Here is a 20,302-nt window from a genome sequence, read left to right as displayed (position 1 = left end):
CCATGCCGTGTTGCTAAGACACGGCCAACCCCGATCTCTGTAAAGAGCCGCGTCCGCGGCTCTTTAACCATGTGATCGGCTGTGTCCAATCACAGCCGGTCACATGTAAACAAGGCGATGCCGGTAATCGTCTCTCCTCTCCTCACACTGACAGAGTGTGAGAAGAGGCAAGTTGATCAGCGGCATCTCCTCACAGGGGGACATCTAGGGATGTAATCGGGGCACTGATCATCAGTGCCCTGATTACAAGAAATAAATACAGTGTCACAGAACAGTGCCCACCAATGCCAGCATACAGTGCCCACCACTGCCCACAAGTGCCACCAATCAGTGCCCATTAGCGATGCCAGTCAGTGCTGGCAATCAGTGCCACCTATCAGTGCTGCCCATCAATGCCCATCACTGTTGTCGATCAACTCCCATCAGTGCCACCCATCAATGCCCATCTGTGCCACCTATCAGTGCTCATAAGTGAGGCATATTAGTGCCTCCTCATCAGTGCCACCTCATCAGTGCCCATAAGGGCCACCTCATCATTGCTCACCAGTTCAGCTCATCAGTGCCCATCAGTGCCGCCTCATCAGTGCACATCAGTAAAGGTGAAAAACTACTCAGTTACAAAATTTACTGACAGAAAAAAAGTAAAAAACATTTTGTTTTAAAAAAATTTTTTTTTTTTTTTTGTAAAAAATCAAAACCCCAGCAGTGATTAAATACCATCAAAAGAAAGCTCTATTTGTGTGTAGAAAATGATAAAAAATGTGTTAGGTATAGTGTTGCATGACCGCGTAATTGTCATTCAAAGTGCGACAGCGCTGAAAGCTGAAAAATGTCTTGGGCAGGAAGGGGGTGTAAGTGCCTGGTAGGCATGTGGTGAAAGAGGAAGTTTAGGTATAGCAATTTTTAGTTATATTAGCTATTCCAATCTAGCTTGGACTAGTGTAAGTATGTGTGTTTCATGAAAAAAAAAAAAAACAGCCAACACAACAGCGCTCAAAAGGATAGTCACCAGACCAGGGCAATGTTTGTAGTCTATGTTCCCTTTGGAACAATGTTTCAGCGGTGCAGCCCTCCTCAGACAGGGGAATTCAACCAACTACTGCAAAAGAACATACAGGCGGCACAAACGCCTAGTGCATCACCCAAGGTTTATTAAAAAAGACATAAAGCCAATTAAATATTCAGAAAAGGACAAAAGCAACCTGCATGACAACAATCTCTGAGGGTCAACCCATGTGGCAACGAATGACCAGATTATAGGTGATGACGGCAACTTTACGCGTTTTGGGGATGCATCTGGGGAACGTGTCAGCTTGCTGACATCGCCTATAGTCTGGTCGCTTCTTGCCACACTGGTTGACCATCAGAGATTGTTATCATGCATGTTGCTTCTGTCCTTTGCAAGTATTTAATTGGCTATGTGGCTTTGTTTTGTTTAATAAACCTTGGGTAATGCACTAGGCGTTTGCGCCTTCTGTGTGTTCTTTTGCAGTATGTATGTTTCATACTTGTGGGATCGCCGTGGAAGCTGTCTATTGCTCTAATAGACTCCATTACTTCAGTGTTTGCTAGCTTTTAGGTCCTGTGCCGAGCAGGTGGCCTGCTGCATCGTGAACACAGAGGGTACATTCACACTGAGGGCAGGTTTGAAATCGTGCAAGTTCAGCTGAACTCACACAATTTCAAATCCACGTTTCATTATGAGTTTGGGGGGCAATTTGAAAGACATCTGTGCAGGTTCATGCACAGATATCTATAGAAATCACCCCCAAAGTCGCCAAAAGTAGTGCAGGAACTACTTTTGGAAATCGGTTTGGCGCCACAAAGTCGGTGTCGCACCGATTGGGACAGCGCTGTTGCCGGCAATAGGCTGCGATTTGACACGTCAAATCGCGCCCATGTGTACGGGGGCTCAGGGTCGCTCACTCAGCATGTGCATCAGCGCCTCGGTCGCTCACTTGGCATCTTGATATCGCAGCACCCGCCTCTCCACCTGGTCCAATCAAATAATATTTTGCACTTGAGAAATTGCAAAGTGTTCTGAGTAGTGTCAGGGACCTAAAAGCTAGAGGGATATTTAGTCAAGACAAATGTTGGCAATTATTTGAAATGCATGTACCTTCTCTCATACATGCATAGTGCTAGGTATTTATATTTTGTGAACAATGTCTCAAGTAGTGAGAATGCTAATCTAAATAAAGGAAGGAACATGCAAGGAGAAAGCAGGCAGCAGGCAATGCGATTTGTTTATTTGATTAGTTTAAAATATGTCCCTGGGAAATGTAGTGATGGATGTGTAATTCTTATTTGAGAATGTTTAGTGTCATATTAAGATGGAATACAGAGCTAGGCGGGGGTGGAGAGGACATGACAGGCTCAGACGAGATTGGGGGGGGGGGGTAGAAAATCCTTGTAAGACAAGCGGGGACATCAGGAGCCTGCAGAGAGCTGGGACAGAAGCTTACTGCTAGGTGGATGGGGGCTTGACAAGTATCCAGAGGATGTTGGCAAGGGAAGGCAGAGAGTGGGAGTTGTCAGGAACAGACAGTGAATGAGGATCGTCAGGAAAGTGTTGTCAGGGACAGGCAGTCAGCAGCTGTTGTCACATACGGATTGTTGTCGCAGTCAGCCAGGATTTAGAAGAAGCTTTCTGATTCCAGTCCTTTAAAACCCTTTAAGAATTTGTCTTTATGGTCACAGCTGGGTTCATTAGTGAGGTAGGAAATTTAGTTTTTTTTCATTTAAATAGGGTTAAAACACTCTGCAGCTTTACTAAGGATAATAATGTGTCCCAGAACATATGCCCATCGGACATGTTCCTGGACAGGGTAATAGAAAAACTGCCAGTATGTTAACCAATGTCAGCCTAAATAATAACATATGGTGCCAGCACACCGAGGAGCTGTGCTCAATAGTCCGAGGCTTTATTTAAAGTGATCACATCAAAAAGTCCCGACGCACCTCCAGTCAGAAAGGTGTCCAATCAGGGATTGTACATTTTACAGCTGATCGCCACATTCACCCTGGATTCACCCTGGTACGACAAACGCTCCGACATTGGAAGCTCATGTCGCATAACGTGTGAAAATCAATGTTTCCCTATGGGGGAGCCGCCTTAACTGGAGCGACACAAGTCGGTCCCACTTTGAAAATGCTCCCTGCACAATTTTGGTCCTACTTCAGCCCATTGAATATCATTGAAGTTGGATCAAAATAGGATCTTTGTCCTAACCATCCAACATCCGACATAGTGATTACAGCAGCAGTAAAAAGAATTCATGTCAGGCTGGGTTCACACTGGTACGACTCAAAATTCATACCACTTTGGATCCAACTTTGCCCTGCGACTTGAAGTCCGACATGCGTCCGACTTCAATGAACAGGGATCAGACTTTGATCCCCGACAATACCAGGCACTGTCTGGTATGAATCTTTAGGGGGAGAATGTTAAAGAAGAAAAAAAAAAAACGGCATGGGTCCACCCTCCAAGAGCATACCAGGCTCTTCGTTCTGGTATGGATTTTAAGGGGGACCCCCACGCAGTTTTTTCAGCGTGGGGGTCCCCCCCAAAATCCATAACAGACCCTTATCCGAGCACACAGCCTGGCAGGTCAGGAAAGGGGGTGGGGACAAGCGAGCGCCCCCTCCTGAACCGTACCAGTCCACATGCCCTCGACATGGGGGGGGGCCTTTGGGGTAGGGGGGTTGTCTGGGTCTGCAGGAGGGTGGCTTATCGAAATATGGAAGCCCCCTTTAGCAAGGAGGCCCCCAGATCCCGACCTCCCACCCTATATGAATGAGTATGGGGTACATTGTACCCCTACCCATTCACTTAAAAAAAGTGTCAAAAATAAAACACATTACACATGGTTTTTAAAGTAATTTATTAAGCAGCTCCGTCTCTTCCGACTTCTTCTCCCCTCTCTGGCTCTTCTGCCTCTTCCACTGACGTCTTCTGCCTCTGCCGGTTCTTCTCCCCTCTCTGGGTCTTCTCTGCTGATGTCTTCTAGCCCTCTCCGGTTCTTCTCCTTCTGTCCGCTGTCTTCTGCCTCTGCTGGGTCTTCTCCACTATCTTCTCGCTCTTTTGCTGAGTCTTCTCCCTCTGTTCTTCTTCCGATGTTGACACAACGTTCTCTCCTGCTCTGCCGGGTGCGTGGTGTGCCACTAAATATATTGGCATGGGGTGGGGTCACCGGAAGGCCCGCCCCTTATGTCACCGCCCATCATGCACCGGGCAGTGACATCATAACGGGCGGGCCTCCAGATGACTTCACACAGTGACCCCGCCCCATGCCAATAAAAGTAGTGGCACACCGCATACCCAGCATTAGAGCAGGAGAGAGCATCGAGTCAACATCGGAAGAAGAACAGGCAGAGAAGACCCAGCAGAGGCAGAAGACAGCAGACAGAGGGAGAAGTACCGGAGAGGGCTAGAAGACATCAGGGAAGAGGGGAGAAGAACCGGCAGAGGCAGAAGACGTCAGTGGAAGAGGCAGAAGACCCGGAAAAGGGAGAAGTTGTCGGAAGAGACGACGGAGCTGCTTAATAAATTACTTTAAAAACATGTGTAATGTGTTTTATTTTTTGACACTTCTTTTTTTTTAGGTGAATGGGTAGGGGTACCCCCTACTCATTCACATAGGGTGGGGGGCCGGGATCTGGGGGCCCCCTTGTTAAACGGGGCTTCCAGACTCCGATAAGCCCCCCCACCCGCAGACCCCGACAACCAACGGCCAGGGTTGTCAGGAAAAGGCCCTTGTCCTCATCAACATGGGGACAAGGTTCTGTGGGGTGGGGGGGGGGGCACAGGCCACCCTGCCCCAAAGCACCCACCCCCCATGTTGAGGGCATGTGGCCTGGTACGGTTCAGAAGGGGGGGGGGGGGAGTCGCTCGTCCCCACCCCCTTTCCTCACCTGCCAGGCTGTTTGCTCAGATAAGGGTCTAGTATGGATCATGTAGTATGTTAAAACCAATTACTTTTATTACATCAAACAACAATGAAAGTACTCACATCGATTAAAAATATAACAGACAGAACTCCACGAGTCGCGAACTCGTTTGCTAGCGTCTATTCTGGTGCCTTTCTGTCCCTACGCTTGGCATCGCGGTCAAGTGACTTCATCAGGGAATGGCTTCAAATATGTCTGTTATATTTTTAATCAATGTGAGTACCTTCATTGTTTGATCTAACAAAAGTAATTGGTTTAAACATACTACACGATCCGGAACCTCCCTTTTTTTTTTTTTTCCTATTTCTGATCCGTGCATCCACTGAGAGACAAAGACATTATTTAGATCCATACCATTGGTCCAGGATTATGGTGTAAGGAGGAAGCATATGATACAGATATATATACATATGCGGTCACCTCATTACTGCAAGGTAAGAGGCCATTCCCACTATTGTGTTTACTTTGCACGAAGAGGAGAAATTTGTTTTCCAGCACTTTGATGTCTTTTTTTTTTTATTGCTTGTTTTGCACAGTTTATTTGCTCGTTTGCACAATTCATATGAATTTGCACATTTTTTTTATTCTTAGATTATTTTATTGTTCAGCATTTGTCTATCATTTTTTTTTGCACCTTGCACTTTGGTATCAGTTACTTTATATTGTATTGTGAAGAGTTTTTATATATTTTTTTATTTATCCATTTATATTTGTACTACTACTTTTAGCAACACATTGGGGGTTATTTACGAAATGCAAATCTACTACAAGTGCAAAGTGCACTTGGAAGTGCAGTCCCTGTAAATCTAAGGGGTAGATCTGAAATGAGGGGAAGCTCTGCTGATTTTATCATTCAGTCATGTGCAAGCATAAATGCTGTTTTTTATTTTCCTTGCATGTCCCCCTCGGATCTACAGCGACTGCACTTCCAAGTGCACTTTCAGTGCAATTTCAAGTGCACTTTGCAAAGTGGATTTGCCTTTTGTAAATAACCCCCATTGTCCCTTGTTCGAATATTTTGCCTATTCGTTTTTTGTGTTTGAACAGCGCAGCACCACCCCCATCTTTTTAACATTTCTGTATATGGGTATGGACTGACCCTTATTCGGTGCCTGCAGCAGTTCTTTCCTTATTTGATATACTTACATGGTAGCGCAGGAATATTTATATCCTTTTATCATGAACATTGGCACCCCTGCACCCCTGCGCATCTCCGCCGAGGGAACGAACATGCTCAGTTGAGTAAAACGGGGGGGGTTAGGAGGCCGGTCAGTGTCAGAAGTTTTGTCAACCTTCATGCATAGAATGCATGAAGATGAAAAAACAGGAGGGTTTGTAACCCCTATAAGCTGCAAAGGCAGCATCCGGCATGAATTAAACGGACAGACATTTTGTACACTGAACGTAACCCATTCAAGTGAATGGGGCTGTGCTGAAACCTCCCTGCAGCCATGTGCATTGCATGTGGTTGTGGCAGGGTAATGCAGTAATTATGGGGTTAAAAGAAGCAGTGAAAAGATGACATATTGACATAGCTTGAATCACTTTTCAGAGGAGCACCAGTCCATGCTGAATGCGTAAACGAGCCCTAAAAGTAATTTGGGTACTTGTTGGAGGCTTGTTAAACACCCATTCAAACGGAATGAACTACTTTAAGGCCCCTTTCACACTGAGGCGCTTGTAAACTGCCAGTAAAACACTGAGCGCTTTTGAAGCGCTTTCCATTCATTTCAATGGAGAGGGGTGTTTTTTCACCACGCTGCCAGCGCACAGCCCCAGTGTGAAAGCATTCATTGATTTTAATGAAAATAGGATTTTGTGAGCTTTTCAGGTGCTTTTTTTTTTTTTAGCGTGAAAACGCCTGAAAAGCGCCTCAGTGTAAAAGGGGTCTTATACAGCACATATACACATCCATTCAAAATACTGAAATGACATTTTTTACATGTGTTAATTAGGAGTATCCAGAAGGGGGCGCATGTGTCTGTACCTTGCAATCTGTAATGGAAACTTTTTAATACATAGAAAATAGAGTTGGCCAGTGACCACATTATTTCACTTGGAAATGCAATATCGAGTTTTTGTTTGCTGACCTATAATGGTGGTTAGTTGTATTTAGGAGGAGGGAAGAGCGAACCATGAGGCTTCAATGATGTGTGGAAAGCAGGAAATGTATTGCACCCAAACATTTTAGCCCCCCTCATAATGCACCCCCAGCTTTTCTGATCTTCTCATGGAATCCACGCTCAGGCACTCCCTCCATAAGGAAGGATTGGGACCTCTGTGAGGATTTTATTGCTGTCTGTATCCTCTCGTAAGATATTTCCTGTCACAAAGTCCTGTTCAGGGGACTGGTGACAGAACATGACTGGAATCTTTCTGTGGGGACACAGACAATAACTAAAACCTCACAGAAGACCTTTTCCACATAAACTAAAAACCAAAGGCATTGACTGAAGTTGGGCTTTAATGGGAAACTTTGTACATAATGTAAATAATCTGATTATGTCCTTTTTTATTTCCTTTCTTAAATGATCATTTATAAATACATGTGTACACGGTGCCTGCTGTTGTTGGCCATTATATGTACAAGCTTTGCTTGCAAATTACTGCATGGTGAATGTCATTTACTATCCCTCTTGGTATAATCTAAGCGACGTCTGAAAATGAAGCTGACGAACCAGCTGAAATGTGCTCAGTCAGCCAAACGGTACCTGTGTCCAATCAAATTTCTTTCACTAATTGCTGCAGTCACCGTCAGCGCTGTAGGCTTCCTGTGATTGGCTGAGCAGTGCTCAGTCTGACTCAATTCTTTTTCAACACCAAATGGGAAGCCATGTACTACTGCTGGGACACAGCGCTGCATACTGATGGGGGCTCATCCCTTGGTAAAGTAAATAGTCCTTTAAGGCCACCTTGGTCCAAACAAACTATTTTTAAAGTGTTACTAAACCCACAACAGTAACATCAGTCAGTTTATGCAGTAAAACATGCTTGTTGTACTCACTGTGGAACCTAAGGGGTTAATCCTCTGCATTGTGTAAAAAAAGCTGTTTGTTACTGTCTTCTATGTTGTTCCCCTTTTTCCACAGTCCCCAATCCATCTCCTGATAAGACAGAGGCTAGGGGGGACCAGCTGCACATGCTCAGTTTGGTGTGTATTGCTAGAGTTTTTTTTCTTTTTTCTTGGGGTTGTGCATGTGATCAGCACATGGCCAATCGGCACTGTCCAGACAGAGGGTCAGGGGTCATGCAGCCTCATAGGACAGTCCGAGGAGAATGAAAACTCCTCCTACAAGCTTTAACCAGTGCTCAGCCGCACACTGATAGAAGTCACAAGACTGCTATATACTGCTGATGAGAAAAGGTATTTAGCAGTTTATATTTACTAAACTAATTGCATTTCCATGTTCTGTGGGTGACCAGATATAGTGAATGCTGGGTCTTGGGTTTAGTAACACTTTAAGTAAGGCCCCTTTCACACTGGGGCAGTGCAGGCACCTGCAGTAAAACGGCGCTTTTTTTTTTTTTTAAGGGCGGTTTTAACCTCCACTAGCGGCCGAAAAAGGGTTAAAACTGCCCGCTGCAGCAGCGCTTTGCTGGCAATATAACCGAGCTGCCCCATTGATTTCAATGGGCAGGAACGGTTTAGGAGCGGTGTATACACCGCTCCTTCTCCGCTCCAAAGATGCTGCTTGCAGGAATTTTTTTAACATCCTGCAAGCGCACAGCTCCAGTGTGAAAGCCCTCAGGGCTTTCACACTGGAGACACAGCAGAGGCTGTTTCAGGGCGCTTTGCAGGCGCTATTTCTAGTGCTGTAGCGCCTGCAAAGCGCCCCAGTGTGAAAGGGGTCTAAAAGTAAACCTGGTTTCAGGCTCCAGAGTCAATCTCTAAGATTAGCTGAGTTTATCCACTTCAGCCCTGGAAGGTTTTACCCCCTTAAAGCAGAGTTCCACCCAAAAGTGGAAGTTCCGCTTTATGCACTCCTTACCCCCTGACAGGCCACATTTGGCATGTCATTTTTTCAAAGGATAATTATAGCTGGCATCCCTCTCCCTCTTCATCAAAGTCTACAGATCAGAAGATCATCCTATTTCAAAGGCTGTGACCTAAAGCCAAGCCACAGCTGGCCTTTGCGGAGGTATATGGCTTTGATGGGGAGGGTGGAGAGGACCACCTGAGGACACCTTTTTAACTCTCTAGTTATCCATTAAAGCTATTTGCTGCTCAGAGATGTGGCATGGTAATGGGGCAATTACGGGATTAAAGGAAGCAGTGAAAAGATGACATATTGACATAGTGTGGATCACTTTTCAGAGGAGCGCCAGTCCTTGCTGAATGCGTAAACGAGCCCTAAAAGTAATTTGGGTACTTTTTATTCATGTATTGAGGCTTGTTAAACGCCCATTCAAACAGAATGAACTACTTTCTTTTGAACCACAAGTACTTTTCTGACTCTTGAGGAGCACCCTACTTTTCCATGCTGTCATACCAGAACTGCTTAAAGTGAAACTTTTAAAAGTTTACCAATAACGACTTGATAAAAAAAAATAATGTTCTTTAGCATGGAAAATACATTCCACATTAAAAAGTATGCTACCAAATGAGTGTGTGCTGTAAATTGCCTCCAGCATTGCTCCTGTTTCTTCTTGTGGAGGGATGCCATTTTGCTGAAGCCCAGAGCCCCTGAACAGCAGTAATTATTTAAGCTGTCAGATCAGCCCCTAGTGGCTCCGATTTTTGGCACAATGCCAAAAATGGAGAGCAACTGAGTTTGTGCAGAGCAGCGTGAGACAGTGTATTACTGTATTCTAAACAGCGAAGGCACTTATTTTTAATGTTTTGCATAGCTATGCCTGCGAAAATGACAGACTGAAGTGATCTATCAGGACCTCATTTTCTGACTAAAGTTCCACTTTAAGCCTCTTATAAACATGTAAGATAGATCAGCTTCAAGTATACTTAAAGCTGAACTCCATGCAGAATTATACATATATTTGAATAGCCCCTTGAACTTCCGTTAGGGAAAAGGAGCCTTGAATGCTGGAAGCATGCCATCTCTGTGTGAACATCAACATGGCATCTCTGTGTGAACATCAACATGCCATCTCTGTTTGCACCGCTCTGTGAACATCAACATGGCATCTCTGTGTGCGTGAACCTAAACGAGAAGTTAATTAGCTCCCTTTGGATTGGCTGCAAAGACCTGAAGTGACTGGGTGGAGCCTGAACTCTAGGAAAGGCTACACTGGGGTACGTCCAACTGCTCTGAGGAGTTTCAGCTATCACTAGAGTTGCCCACCCTCCCGCCCGTTGTGATGTTTTGCCACTACTTTATTGGCGGTTTTGACCTTGCCCAGCAGTTGATGTTGCTATGCCCTCATGTTAAATTCTGGGGTCAGTCTAATGCCTGTCTAGCAGTGATGATAAGGACAGGCCTCTTAGACTATGTGAGTTTTTGTTTTATGGGTGCTCACAGTAACTGTGACTGGCATTGTTGTTTGGTACATTTGAAAAGCTGTTACATTTGCAAAGTTCAATTAAGCTGTGGCCTTGCCCTTTTTCCAACTTAACCAGCTTCCGTGACTTTTTGGGGGACAAGGGTATTGGTTTATTAGTCGGTCATAAATCTACTTTGTGTGCACTAAATGCCTTTGCAAACTCAGATATTACCTTGTACGTGTAGTAATGACGTCATCCCTGTGCTGTACATGGCCGGTGCAGGGAGCAGAGCTCTAGACAGAACCCAATAGGCCCCATCCACTGCAGACTACCTGCAGAAAAATACTACAGTAGGGGGGCGAGTACAAGACCAGTCACCGGTCTATATTGGAAACTCCGGCACATAGGTAAAGTGCAGGAATTGTTTTATGCTGGATCACTGCCCAGATCTGAAAGAAATGCACAGAGATTCAAGTAAGAACACAAATGGCTTTCATACTAAGGCAATATATGTTTAGCCTGGAGTTCAGCTTTAAAGTGGTAGAAAAATGAAAAACAATGGGCCCCACTGCACCACATACTAGCACATTATGACAGACTTACCTGTACGCGGAGCCCTCCAGTGCATCGCTGTCACAGCTCCCCGGCGCTGCCATCTTCACCTGGTCTTCCTTCCGGGTTTGCAGGCTCCCGCCGTATGAATGACCAGGGCCGCAATGGCGTCAGTCCTGCTCATGTGCGCAGCATGGTATCCTGTCCCATTAGAGCGCATGCAGCGGTTACGTCACTGGCTGCTTGTTGTGTGAATATCTCCTAAACCGTTTAAAGAGGACGTAAACGCTTCCTCTTTTTTTTTTTTTTCTTGTAAAGGCATAATGTGCTAGTATGCATCTCATAATAGCACATTATGTGAAACTTACCTGCAAACGAAGCCCTCGTTGTCACTGCTGGAGGTCGCATCCATCTTCACCTGTCTTACTTCCAGGTCCGCGGACTCCAGCTCTGTGACTGGCCGAAGCTTCGTGACGTCACTCCCGCGCGAGCCGCCAGTCATGGCACAGAGCTCTGAAGAAACAGCAAGGATGGCCATTTCTTCAGAGTGAATGCGCCAATGACCTCATTGGTCGCGTATACAGTAAATATCTCCTAAACGGTGCAAGTTTAGGAGATATTTATAGGTCCCTATAGGTAAGCCTTATTATAGGCTTACCTATAGGCACAAACAATCCCAAGGAAGTTTACTTCCTCTTTAAGTTTAGTACCTACAGGTAAGTCTTCTTATTATACACACAAGTTCAAAATGGAGTTTCATTCCACTTTAAAGTATAACTAAAAGCAAAACTTTTTTTCTCTTTTTGGACGGAATGGGGAGGCATTAGAATATCTGTCAGTTTTTCTTGCTGGTTCCCTATTGGAGAGATTCACCCTCTTTATTTGTCCTGTTTATCATTATTGTTGAAAGTGAATGTAAAGGAAAATCACACATTTTGGGTTGTCTCCAGTACAGGAATAGAGAGGAAATCTTCCAGTGGGGGCACCGGTTCTGGTGATCTTGATGACAACCAGGGATTCCCTCACTTTGGAGGCATTTCTTCTCGCTTCCTGTTTTGGCTATGGGACAGGAAGTGAAAGGAAATCTCCGCAATAGAACACAGATGGCAAAAAAAAAAAAACAGACCGAGGTTAAAACTTTCCTTTACTCCTTTAGATGAAAAGAGAGGCTTTGCTTTTGGTTCTACTTTCAAGCACAAACTTTAATTTTGGGGAGAGTAGGGAAGAGCTACAACCTGAATAACCAAGTCATTCTTGAACTTTTTTTTTTTTTTTTGCTATATTCACGTATTCATACTACGGGGTTGATTTACTAAAGGCAAATCCACTACTAGTGCACATGGAAGTGCAGTCACTGTAGATTGCTGTAGATCTGAGGGGAAGCTCTGCTGATTTTATCATCCAATCATGTGCAAGGAAAAATGCTGTTTTTTATTTTCCTTGCATGTCCCCCTCAGATCTACAGCGACTTTACTTCCAAGTGCATTTGTAGTGCAAAGTGGATTTACATTTCGTAAATGACCCCCTATGTCTTGGGCTAAAAGTGAGGGGAAAGTCCAAAATTTATCATTTTCACTGAAACGGCAATAGAGGGGAAATCTTTCAATGGGGACTCTTGTTTGGTGGGTACTCTCAATGAGGACATTCCCCTCACTATGCAGAGGTTTCCTGTTGTGTTGACAGGAAGTGCGGGGAAATCTCCTCAATGGGATACAGATAGCCGAAAATAATCCCCCACCAGAGTTGTTTACCATTCCCTGCTCAATCTCAAAGGGGAAAATAGTTTGGCTTTATAAATACTTTAAAGTGAAAGTTACCTCAAGATGTACTATGTCATCTACAGTATGTCTGTTTTTTTTTTTTTTTTTTTGGTAACTATCGTTTTTCTTTTTCATCAGAAATATCTACCGTCAAGCCTTCCAATCCCCCTTCTTTCCTGTAGCATTCTGACCACACCAAGCACTGAGACAGATCTGTGCTGGTGTGGTCAGTTTGCTGTTTGGATCTACAGGATGCCATGCCAACACATGGTGCCTGTAGTCGGCTTTGCTGCTGCACTCTTTTCCCAGCCCTGCTCTGCCTGACACAAGGATGGACACAGAGAATGTATGCCCCTGCTAATGCTGACATCAGGCAGTAGGCACATGCCTCCTGCTCATTCGTGAGCACACACCCTCTGCCCATCCGTGGGCACACGCCCCCTGCCCAGCCCTTCTGCGTACAGCCATTTCCATGATGCAGAAGTGCTGCAATGCCCATAGACGCTGCCAATCTTCATAACAATTTTCCTCCCTTGCCAGTGCTGGAAGTTGGACTAAATGCACTTTTTTACTTTAAAAACTCACAATATAAATGATTTAGCGATATTCTATTAAGAACAAAGCTTTTATATAGTATCTTTCTATCTTACTATGGTGCACTGAATGATTGGGGATCATTAGCATTTGCATACACTTTATTGTAAATAATCTTATCAGATGTTTCTGTGTGTTTGTTTTAAAAAACTTGTTTCTGTGTATAGTTTGCTTTGCTTCCTGCAATGCTATGCAGTGGTTGTGCTTACCTTTTCACAATGCAAGTTTATGGGTTAGCTGACCTACTACATTCCTTAGGAGGCTTATAATTTATCTCAACTCTAAATAAGCAGATGGGCAAAGTGATTGCAATAGCTAATCTGCTCTTTACTAGTTATTCTGGTAATCCCTATATTTAATACAATAAGAAAAATCTGCAAAAGCATGCATGGTAAAATGTGGATATGAAGAAAAAAAAATTTAGCCCACGTTCACATTGGGCCAATTTGTCATTTTGACATGTCAAATTGCATGCCAAATCGGAGCCTATTGCCGGTGTTCTATCGGATAGTGCCCGAGACAAACGGCGCATGTGCAGCACAACAGCTGATTTTACGATCAGCTGTTGTGACTGCGAGACAGTGCCTGCGAACAATAGCCGACGGAAGACATTTTTGTGTCAGATTGTGCCCCGCGCTGGCGAGGCGTGTTCATGTCGGTGAGGGGCGAATTAGTACATGATGGGGGGCGGATTATTCAATGATGGTCAGTGCTGCAAAATGCATCTTTTTCTGCTATTCATATTTTTCGGGTTTTTCAATCAGAAAAATATGTGTTTAGCAGTACTGCCCATCGTTTTAATAATCCGCCCCATCATGTACAAATCCACCCCTCACCGACATGAACATGCCTCGGCAGCGCAGGGCACAATCTGACACAAAAATTTCTTCAGTCGGCTATTGTGCGCAGGCGTCGTCAAATCAGCTGTTGTGCTGTTCCTTACGGTGCATGCGCCGTTTGTCCCAGGCACTTCTCGATAGCGGGCACTATCCGATCCAACTTTGCTGCGCTGCATCGATTTCCAAAAGTAGTTCCTGCACTACTTTTGGCGACTTCGGGGGTGATTTCAATAGACATCTGTGCATGAACTCGCACAGATGTCTGTCAAATCGCCCCAGAAGTCGGGACTAAAATGCTGGTTTGAAAGAGTGCAAGTTCAGCTGAACTCGCAGGATTTCAAACCCACCCTCAGTGTGAACGAGGGCTAAAAGTGGAATTAAACTCTGCAAATTTTATTTTTCCTAACAGCCCCCTGCAGGTTTATGCCATGATGTGGTGGTAGGCACCGCTTTCTAGCATATTATGACAGATTTAAGGCAGCTAGCAGGGACCGGACAAATTTTGATTCATGTATGGGCAGGGTGGTTGTACAGAAGTCTACTGATTGACTTCTGTACAAACGCCCTGTCGGATTTTCCTGACTCGATGGGTGCTGCAGGCTATAGCCTGCAATGCTGGTGGGTGTATTCTGACAGTGTGGAAATCTCTCCACAGTCAGAATACAAAAGCTAAGCGGGGAGGATTCCCCCATCCACATCAAATGTGTGAACAGGGGAATCGGGTCAGGTGTCTTTTTTTGTTCAACCCACTGGTTGAACGAAAAAAAACGGACTCCTCAATAGGCTGTATTACCTGTAAAAAGATACCCTCCAGTGCTGAGATTTCAAATCTCAGGATTCCTATTTTCTTCCAGTCTTCCGGATTTGCGCAGCTCAGCCATTTCAATGGCTAGGCCACGATGATGTTGGTCCTGCATATGTGCACAGGAATCACTTCATCATGGCAAAGGGCAGGTGCCATAAATGTACTCTGAGCTGCGCATGTGTGATTTAGTGTACATTACCATTGACAGGCAGGGGGGGGGGGGGACATTTATGACAAGAGACCATTATGGTCTCTTCTGTCATAGAAAATCTGCCTGTCATTTTTTTTTCTTTGACTTTAATACTGCTTTAAGAGCAACACTTTATTAATAACTAAAATATTTGCATGTATTAAAAACACCATTTGCATGCCCCATGCACACTGGGCGTTTAGTTCCAGAACATGGGGCTCTGGTTTTTAGCTGTGGGAGGAGGCCACAGGTGCCCCGTCCAGCCCTGCTGCTGGCAGCCTGATAAACTCTATGAGAGGATAATACCTGCTGCTGTTGGACAGTGCACCCAGCAGTCTGAACGTTTAGTGCAGTATGCACCCATGGAAAAATGCCCAAAAAGCACACTTCTTTTGTTTATGGGCATTTATCTCTGAGCACATACTGCCCTATACAGGAGTACCACTTGGTGTTCAGCCTCAGCAGCAATCGGCCTCTCATAGTTTAACAGGCTGCCCTCTGCCTACAGCTAAAAAGGGCCAATCACCTAATGTGCATGGGGTCTAAAACATAACATGCGAACAGCTAAGGGCACGTTTTGTGATACTGTTAACATTACCTGCCATAGGATTTGTAATTTTATATACAGTAGTCTTAAAGTTATATATCATTGACACTACAAAATCAGGTAACAAACTTACACCCTGGCCTAACAGTGCAGCTCCATTGTCACTTGTCCACTTCAGGCCTTCTCATTGGACAAGTGGGATCAGCATTATCACTTCTCTCCATTGAGCAGGGATGTGTCCCAGGAAGGAATCCTTTTAATCAGAAAGTATGAGAGTGGTCATCCTGGCTGTGCAGTGTAGTAGAGGTGTGTGTGTGTATATAACAAGACAAGATTACAAATCCTTTGACAGTTATATATTTTATCTGTATAATAGGCTGTGAGCCTGGAGTTCTGCTTTGTTCTGTATTTTTGGTAGCCACATGGAGGGGAAGAAGGTGTACACATTTCTACTGATGTGTATAGTGTTCTAGTACCATCAGTCACTAGGCTGCCCTGTTTTTGCCATCTTCCCACTGTTTTCCCAAAATATCGTGTTATTTTAAGAAGTGTAAGGAGACTCAAGCAACTATGATACAGTATGTTTTATCTTTTTGAACAATGTATTTACTTTTCTTCGTCTCTGACTTTTTTTAAAGGCTATAATAAAAGAGGGACATCTACACAAGCAGACAAGCTCCTTTCAGCGATGGAGGAGGCGCTACTTCAAACTGCGAGGCAGGACGCTCTATTACGCCAAGACTGCAAAGGTCAGAAAGGGAAAGTGTGTGGCTGTACAAATCAGCAATGTGCATTTATGTGTGTGGCTGTGGAATGAGGAATGCCTCAGCCGCTTTTTGATTGGCCAAGTACAGTGATTTAGTGATGGTGGGATTGCTCAAGTTGATTTAGACTCAGATCCAAACACACTTGAGCTCATCTTTAGTGGCAAAAGGAGTGCAAGGTATGAAAAAAAAACAATTAAACTAAGTGGATACTGCATCGGTCAGTTTCCCACTGCCTCTATACCGAGAACTGAGCAATCAAAGACTACTGATCGCTCAGTTCTCGGATCTGCTCTGACAGTCACTGCTCTGTGCTCTGCCCCTCCAGTGCTCATTGGAGTGCTGGGCTGTGGAGGTGGTGGAAGCAGATAGCTCAGGCTCTTAGCAGTGCACTGAAAGGCTGAGACAGCTGCTGGTCTAGGGTGAATTTGGGTGAATCCCCGCATGAAAGTCGGGATCTCTTCAGAGTCTGGACAGGCTAAGTGACGTCAGTCAACAGCATCACATACTAGCACAAGAAGTCAGCGCTGCAGGGGCTCCCATCTTCACCCATAATGCTTCCGGGTTCGCGGACTCCAGCTCTGTGACTGGCTGGAGCCACGATGACGTCACTCCCGCGCATGGGAGCTGCCATTCACGGCACAGGGCTCTGAAGGAACAGCATTGGTGGCAGAGTGCATGCGCCAGTGATGTCACAGGCTGCATGTAATGTAAATATTTCCTGAACGGTGCACGTTTAGGAGAAATTTACACTGCCTATGGGTAAGCCTTATTATAGGCTTACCTATAGGTAAAAGCAAAAGATGGAAGTTTACTTCCTTTTTAATACATAAACACCTAGTTGTGATTATGTCAGTATCACCATGACTTGCATATTATTGTGGCATAGCTCATATTTCCTCAGTGTTTGTTTCTATTCATAGATTTCTGTATATTCCAGTTAAAGTGGTCTCTTATGTAATAAATGCCTCTCCCAGCCTGTCAGCAGTAATATAATCTGAGATGTACAGCTCAGAGCACATTAACCTCCCTGACGGTATTCCCGAGTGTGGCTCTCATCTCAGGATCATCTCAAGATCCTGGTGCAGGTTACTTACCTTGTCCCCAGGATCCTGCAATGTCCCCCCTGCACTGTCTGCGGGCTCCGTCCTCTGCCCGAAGCCTCTCTGTGTCGGGCTCCGTTCCCTGCGAGCGTTGTGAGAGCCTGGCAGCAAATTCAAAAAACTGTAAAAATCATAACACATACAGTACTGTAATCTTACAGATTACAGTACTGTATGAAATCATTTCACATCCCTTTTGTCCCCAGTGCTTTGGCCCATGCCCTGCATGCAGTTTTATATTATATATACTGTTCTTTCTGCCTGGAAACTTGAGATTGTCCATAGCAACCAAAAAGTGTCCCTTTACATCAAAAGTGGCTTTAGACCAGCTAGAAAACAGCGATAGTAAATTAGAATCACTTGCAGAATTGAGTGATAGTGAATCGTGGGGAAATTTATTTTATTTTATTTTTTTTTTAATTATTTATATTTATTTATTATATTATAATTTATGATTTTGTGTTTCAAACTTCATCATACTCGGGATATCTACTAGACTCTTGGTGGACAGATCCAAGTGTGTTATTGCTAAGAATTACAGGCCTACAATATAAAACGCCAAATTAAACTATGCTAAATAATTGTACCGCTTTGAGATGCAAAAATCTGAAATAATCAGACCGCCAGGGAGGTTAACGGCACACACTCTCGGCCGCGATTAATTGACTCCAGTGCGCATGGATGGGATGTCATTGCAGCCAAGCAGTGTAAACCCTAAAAGAAGACCGGGAGAGGATGGTAGCTCCTGACCACTGACAGCAAATCGCTGGAGGGCATCATTTAACAGGTAGTCATAATCTACTGGTATACTTGAACATTATGGCATAAACCTGCGGGGGGCATTTAAAAAATAAATACATTTTGTGGAGCTTAATATTGCTTTAAAGGATAAGTTCACCTATGGGAACATGTTACATGTTCCACCCGTTTTTATGGTGGAACATGTAACATGTTCCCAGTGCTGCAGCCACTGCCCGATGCCTGCACTCCCTGTGACAGCAGTACAGGGAGAAGTTCCCTGAACTAGCTGTCACTTTCTAAAATCGGCTCTGCCTACACGGCCGTGCAATTCATTCACATTGTGTGTGAATGAACTACAAGCCCCAACATCCTTTGCAGCTATTGTTTTGTAGTTCTCAGTGAACTACCATGGCACTTTGGTAGTTGATTGATTCTTCCTGTCAGATTATATCTGCCTGCTCATAGGGGATGTATGGAGCACAAATACACTGACAGGAGAAATACTCTGAAGGAGACCTGCATGGCATCAGCTGCTGATCACTGGTGCAATGCTTTACAGGCTCCAAAAATAAATTATCCTTTAAAAAGTGAACTTATCCTTATCCAAATACTGCAGTTGCTGACTTTTAAAATATAGACATTTACCTGTCCAGGGCACCCGCGATGTCGACACCCAAAGCCGATCTGTCCTTCAGCTATCGAATGGAGGCGTCGCCATCTTTGGTAAGGGAATCTGGAAGTGAAGCCTTGCGGCTCCACAGCCTGGTTCCCTACTGTGCATGCGCGCGTCGCGCTGCGCGATCCCACTGGTCCCTGCTGTCTTCTGGGACCTGTGTGTCTTTCAGAAGACAGCGGGGGGGGGGGGGGATGGAGGAGGCGCCGGACATGGCATAGATATCCGCGGATACTTTGGCTAGCTATGCCCAGAAGTGGGAGCAAATACCTGGATTAGACAGGTATCTGCTCCCCCCTGAAAGGTGCCAAATATGACACCGGAGGGGGGGAGGATTCCGAAAGGCGGAAGTTCAATTTTTTGGGTGGAACTCCGCTTTAAGCAATTCACTGGTTGTTGCTGTTCTGTTAGATTTGATTTTGAATTTACTGGGAATAATTAAAGGTGTATTTATAAAGCAGCAGAATGGCCTTATTGCAGTTGCTTTAAAAAAGAATACACTGGCACTTTTATAGAGCATGAAAATGTGTTTTATAAATGTGCTTAGTTCTTCACTTGCTTTAAATGCAATAGTAAACTGCTGGCTTTTTTTTTTAAACCTGCAAGGCACTGTCATAATGTGCTAGTATCCGTCTTCACCCGGTCTTCCTTCTGGGTTCATGGGACTTCGGCTGTGTGAGTGGCCGGAGCCGCGATGACGTCACTCCTGCACATGGGCATAGGAGCTGCTCTTTACGGCACAGGACTCTGAAGGAATGTCACAGGTATGCCGTTCCTTCAGAGCGAATGCGCTGGTGACATCACCGGCTGCATCTAAAGTAAATATCTCCTAAACGGTGCATGTTTAGGATATATTTACTGTACCTTAATATAGGCTTACCTATAGGTAAAAATCAACCATGGGAGTTTACTCCCAATTTAGGATTTTAAAGCAAGCAAAGCCCCATTTAATTCATTAATGGGGGGAAAAAAAGATCCTGGAGCCAGTCATGACCCAATGTCATGGTCCAATCATTGAATGCTCTCTGCACCATTATACAGAGAACAGCCTGGGGAGCAATACTGTAGCCTACATGTTATGAATGAGTCTTAAAATACAGCCACAGTGTGGCATGTGCTGTCCAGTCAGTAGTAATATCTGCCCTCCAAAATGAATGGACCTCTGTTATAAACATCTTGTGTGTTTGTGCATGGAGAAATACGGGCTGTGGTAAAACTGGAGAAAAACAAATTATCTCAAAATTCAAGTGGTTGCCAGTAGGAACCAAGTACAGTATATTTCACCTTTCATTTGGTGGAAGGATTAGAGAAGACGTTTGATCACTGTGAGCAGGCTTGTAATAA

The 20,302-nt window shown here is 44.6% G+C and overlaps 1 protein-coding gene across 5 annotated transcripts in view; it reads left to right on the top strand.

Moving 5' to 3' along the window:
- The window catches only part of DGKD (diacylglycerol kinase delta), a 169,345-nt gene that overhangs the window by 34,550 nt on the left and 114,493 nt on the right, over positions 1-20,302 (top strand). For all 5 annotated transcript variants that reach the window (XM_073625749.1, XM_073625750.1, XM_073625748.1 and 2 more), the window contains exon 2: positions 16,316-16,426. In XM_073625749.1, coding sequence (XP_073481850.1) covers positions 16,316-16,426 — 111 coding nt within the window. The remainder of the gene's footprint in view (positions 1-16,315; positions 16,427-20,302) is intronic.

Source organism: Aquarana catesbeiana, linkage group LG04 (assembly GCF_042186555.1).
Source record: "Aquarana catesbeiana isolate 2022-GZ linkage group LG04, ASM4218655v1, whole genome shotgun sequence".
NCBI classification, from domain to species: Eukaryota; Metazoa; Chordata; class Amphibia; order Anura; family Ranidae; genus Aquarana; species Aquarana catesbeiana.
This window is presented reverse-complemented; position numbering and strand designations above follow the sequence as displayed.